The 5,000-nt window shown below is 44.8% G+C and overlaps 1 protein-coding gene across 7 annotated transcripts in view; it reads left to right on the forward strand.

Annotated features, from left to right (window-relative positions):
• Slc25a18 (solute carrier family 25 member 18) overlaps nucleotides 1–5,000 on the forward strand; it is a 22,198-nt gene that overhangs the window by 9,514 nt on the left and 7,684 nt on the right. For 2 of the 7 annotated variants that reach the window (XM_031383232.1, XM_031383231.1), the window contains exons 2-4: nucleotides 2,232–2,379; nucleotides 4,523–4,645; nucleotides 4,772–4,827. In XM_031383232.1, coding sequence (XP_031239092.1) covers nucleotides 2,360–2,379; nucleotides 4,523–4,645; nucleotides 4,772–4,827 — 199 coding nt within the window. In that variant the 5' untranslated portion in view covers nucleotides 2,232–2,359. Of the gene's footprint in view, nucleotides 1–2,231; nucleotides 2,380–3,760; nucleotides 4,285–4,522; nucleotides 4,646–4,771; nucleotides 4,828–5,000 lie in introns of those variants that run through there. The other 5 variants (XM_031383233.1, XM_031383230.1, XM_031383234.1 and 2 more) reach the window with 4 other exon arrangements.

The raw sequence follows: 5,000 nt of genomic DNA on the forward strand, positions 1-5,000 counted from the left end.
CCTGGAACTCACTCTGTAGACCAGGCTGGCCTCAAACTCAGAAATCCGCCTGCCTTTGCCTCCCAAGTCCTGGGACTAAAGGTGTGTGCCACCACCACCTGGGGGTAGGAGACACTTTAATCATAGTGTTTCTTATTCTTTTGCCTCAGGCTTTCCCATGTTCTCTGTAGCTTCTGGAATTTAAGTCTCCAAGAGAGGAGATCTTAGTAATTTCTTTACTAGTACTGTTTTAGAACTGGAATCAGACATGACAATATTACTTTTAAAATGTTTCTCTTCTTGTATTTATTTTACCTTTATGGATGTTTTGCCTACATCGATGTATATATACATACGTGTATGTAGTGTATGATGTGCACCACATGGGTGCCTGGTGCCTGCAGAGGTCAAAATATTGCATCAGGTCTCCTAGAGCTAGAGTTACAGATGGTTGTAAGCTGCCATGTGGGTACTGAGAATTGAACCTCAATCCTCTGAAATCGCAAGTGCTCCTAACTATCCAGTCATCTCTCCATCCCCCTCAAAAATATTTTTTTTAGCCAGGCAGTGGTGACACATGCCTTTAATCCCAGCACTTGGGAGGCAGAGGCAGGCAGATTTCTGAGTTCAAGGCTAGCCAGGACTATACAGAGAAACCCTGTTTTGAAAAGCCAAAAAAAACCACAAAAAAATATATATGTATATATGTATATATATATGTGTGTGTGTATATATACATATATATGTATATATGTATATATATGTGTGTATATACATATATATGTGTGTATGTATATATACATATATATGTATATGTGTGTATATATATATACACATATACACACATATATATGTATATTAACTGAAGTGGTTATCATATCTCCACACACATATATAATATATATATTAACTGAAGTAGTTATCATATCTCCATACACATATATAATATGTATATATATTTTTTAAAGATTTATTTATTATTATACATAAGTACACTGTAGCTGTCTTTAGACACACCTGAAGAGGGTGTCAGATCTCATGACGGGTGGTTGTGAGCCACCATGTGGTTGCTGGGATTTGAACTCTCAACCTTCAGAAGAGCAGTCAGTGCTCTTACCCGCTGAGCCATCTCACCAGCCCCTATAATATGTATATTAACTGAAGTGGTTATCATATCTCCAGAGAGTTACTTTCCTCTACCCCTTCCTTTCTTTCCTTCCCCAAAACAAAAATACCCAGAGATGACTAAGACTTTGCCTCAGAAAGAGCAAAGAAAAGAGAGGAGGGGGACCCCAGAGGAGCATTTAAGCCAGGAGCCCTGGGGCCTTTCCTGAGGCTTTCCCTTGGTCTGGAGGCAGGACTGAGGCTCAGAAGGTGTAATCTTCTCCTTTCTTTAGGCAGGATCTTATGTATGTTAGGCTGACTTTGAACTTGCTTATATGGCTAAAGACTCTCCCTGCCAACACACACACACACACACACACACACACACACACACACACTGTAACACTTTGTGACTCAGGCAGGCCTTGAACTTGGATCCTATGCCTCAGTCTCCAATTATTGTATTTCCCATTTCCAGACCACTGTCTTGGTATTTTCTATTTGTGACAATCATAAACGCGACACCAGTCATGGTGGCACACACCTGTGACCTCAGCACTCAGGAGGCTAAGATAGATCCCTGGGAGTTCCAGGACAGCCTCTTCTACAAGGAAGATCTTGTCCCAAAACAAATAAACCAGCATGACTCAGTCAATGCAGCATAGCTTGGTTTCACATGAAACTTTAGAAAACTCAGTTAAGAGCCATGTGCCAGGCAGGACGGCCAATACCCATAATCCTAAGCACTTGGATGGAAGCAGGAGGATCAGGCATTCAAAATCATCTTCATCTATTACATAGGGGCTGGGAGGTGAGGCCAGTGTCATGTCTAACTTCATTCTTCATACTTTAAAAAAAAAAAAAAAGCTACTTGAGACATCGGCAGCATTACAGTCGTTGCCTGCTGTGAGAAGTGCTCTGGGTAAAATCTCTTCCTAGCCCCTGTCTCCAACACTCCCATAACTCCCACCTCCACCCCCAGAAGCCTTTGGGAATGGCTTTTTAGTTTAGGTATCTACTCTCTCATCTGCCTTCCTTTTCTGAACAATGTCCAAACAAGGATTTCTGTCTGGATGCATATTTTCAAAAGGTATAGGAAGTGGGGACATGGAACATGCAGGGGCATGAGGAATTCCATGTCCTGTCAGTTCTAGGGAGGGACGGCGTCAAGGACAAACACATTTCTTCCCTCTCCACTGGCCTCAACAGCAGCTGCCTGTGAGGGCCCCACAGCCTGTGTCCTGAGAACTTTCGTGGATGATCGAACGCCTGAAGGATGTCCAACCAGGACCTGAGGTAGGCCAGCGGGACAGCCAATTTAAAGAAGGGTTGTTCTGGCACCAGCCTATTAGGGCCAGCTCTAGATGATGAGAACAGTGTGAATGACTGGGGAGAGCAAATGAGACCTGTTGCCTGGAATGTGCATTTCTCCAAATAAACAAGCAGATACACACAAAATATTGTTAAGGACTGGAGAGATGACTCAGGGGTTAAGAGCACTGACTGCTCTTCCAGAGGTCCTGAGTTCAATTCCCAGCAAACACATGGTGGCTCCCAACCATCTGGAATGGGATCTGATGCCCTTTTCTGGTGTGTCTAAAGCAGCTATGGTGTACTTGTCATATACATGAAATAAAAATTAAAAAAAAAACAAAAACAAAAGACCCAAAATATTGTTAAAATGCAGTTTGCAAGCTGGCGAAAATGGTGTATGCCTTTTGCCTGGAATGTGCATTTCTCCAAATAAACAAGCACACAGATGCACACGCACACACACACACACACACTCTTGTTAAAATGCAGTTTGCAAGCTGGCGTGTATGCCTATATATATGCTCTGGCAGAAGTAGTAGAGGTTCAAGGATTAGGTTTAAGTGGAGCCTTGGTTACATAGGTAAGACTGGAGCCAGCCTGGGCTCCTAAGGGCCTCCTGAAACTCTCCCCCCTGGCAACATTGTTTTCAATTGTTTTGACTCATCTATGTGAAGTCTAAGTCACGCCTCCTTGTTGCTACTTATTCTGTCTCAAATAATTTCCTCCTGTCTGCCTCTGGCCTGAAAGATAAAACCATTTCACTATTTTCAAAGGAGTCTGAGGAAACTTTGTTTTCTGTTCCCAGACGCCTGTCCTTAACCAGGAAGAGGAGTCATGTTGCCTTAAGCAAGGGTTATGGAGGCTAGAGTAGATAATCGATTATTAGCTCTAATAATCGATTATGTACTGCTAAGAAGCACACATGGTCATGGCCAGGGCATTTTATCTTTTTTTTTTTTTTTTAAGATTTATTTATTATTATAAATGAGTACATTGTAGCTGTCTTCAGCTGCACCAGAAGAGGGCATCAGATATCATTACAGGTGGTTGTGAGCCACCATGTGGTTGCTGGGATTTGAACTCAGGACCTTTGGAAGAGTAGTCAGTGCTCTTAACCGCTGAGCCATCTCTCCAGCCCTGCATTTTATCTTTTTGTTTTGTTTTGTTTTGTTTGTTTTTCCACGTGTAAGAGGTTTAATTGAAAGGGAGAGAGGGGGAAGTAGTGGAGAGGAGGGAGAGAGAGCCATTTTATCTTTTAAAAGATTTTTTTTTTTTAGGTTTATTTTATGTGTGTGAATGCTTTGCCTGCATACTATATATATATATGTATGTACGTATATATACACGCATACATGCCTGGTGCCTACAGAGGGCAGAAAGGAGTGTAGGTCTGCTGGAATTGGAGTTGCACATGGTCTTGAGCTGCCATGGGGGTGCTGGGAATCGAACCTGGGCCTCTGCAAAAGCAAGTGCTCTTAACCAGTGAATCATCTCTCTAGCCTGGAGGATTTTCTCTGCTTAGCAATAGCTGTCATTTTCCAGATGCTTATTTAGGCCTCATACAGTCCCTTGATAAGGGAAATATAGTTTCAGAGAGCCGAGGCAACGGGCCTGCATCAACAGCCTAGCTAAGATTCATTCGCACCACATCCTCTTCACATCTCAACTGAAAATAAAGTTGGAACTTGTTTGAAAACTTCCTCACAGGCCTCCAAGGGTGAGAGGCTGGAGAGGCTGGAGAGCCAAGCTTGATGGCAGTTCTGGAGGGCATCTTTGAAGGCCAAGCTAAGGCCTGCCAACTCCCTGGTGGGCTCCCTTCCCAGCAGACCTGCAATATCTTAGCTTGGTGAACCCTTCACTGTGGGTTAGTGTGAGCTGATCAGGCAGGTAAGCATGGGATTCCTGGAGAGAGGTTCCTGGCCTGTGTGGAAGGAGGGGGCAGGATCAGACTGCTATGCAGGGAGGGTGCTGAGGAGGGGACACTGGCAGCTCAGCAGCTGCCAGCCTTGATTCTCTGCCTGACCCTACTCTTATGTCCCCTACCCCAAGCTGGCTTGAGGCAGAGAATCTTATCTCACTTTCTCACTTCTCACACTTTCTCTTTTTCTCTTTCCCCCTGGCCTAGCATCACCGCAAAACTCATCAATGGAGGTATAGCAGGTCTCGTGGGGGTGACCTGCGTATTTCCCATTGACCTTGCGAAGACCCGGCTACAGAACCAGCAGGGGAAAGATGTGTACAAAGGAATGTAGGTATTGGTGGGAGAAGTGAAGGCAGGGTGGGATCTGGAGAACAAGGCCAACTGCGGTGTGCTCAGGAAGGGGACGAGGTCCACCCGGACACCACTAACTTCCTTTCTGGCCTCTGCTTCTAGGACAGATTGCCTGATGAAGACCGCACGTGCTGAGGGCTTCCTGGGCATGTACCGAGGTGGGCTTCTGAACATCCGGGGGAGTTCAGGCTCCTCTATCAAGGATGACAGGGCAGGGCACACAACCCACACTTTGTGAGCTTGTAGCACAGAGGTGTTCATTCCACCCAGGGAGCTGCTCTGGGCTATGCCAGCTTTCAAGCACCTTCGATGTTGAGGCAGATGCTTCTAG

Source organism: Mastomys coucha, unplaced genomic scaffold (genome assembly GCF_008632895.1).
Source record: "Mastomys coucha isolate ucsf_1 unplaced genomic scaffold, UCSF_Mcou_1 pScaffold20, whole genome shotgun sequence".
Lineage (NCBI taxonomy): Eukaryota > Metazoa > Chordata > Mammalia > Rodentia > Muridae > Mastomys > Mastomys coucha.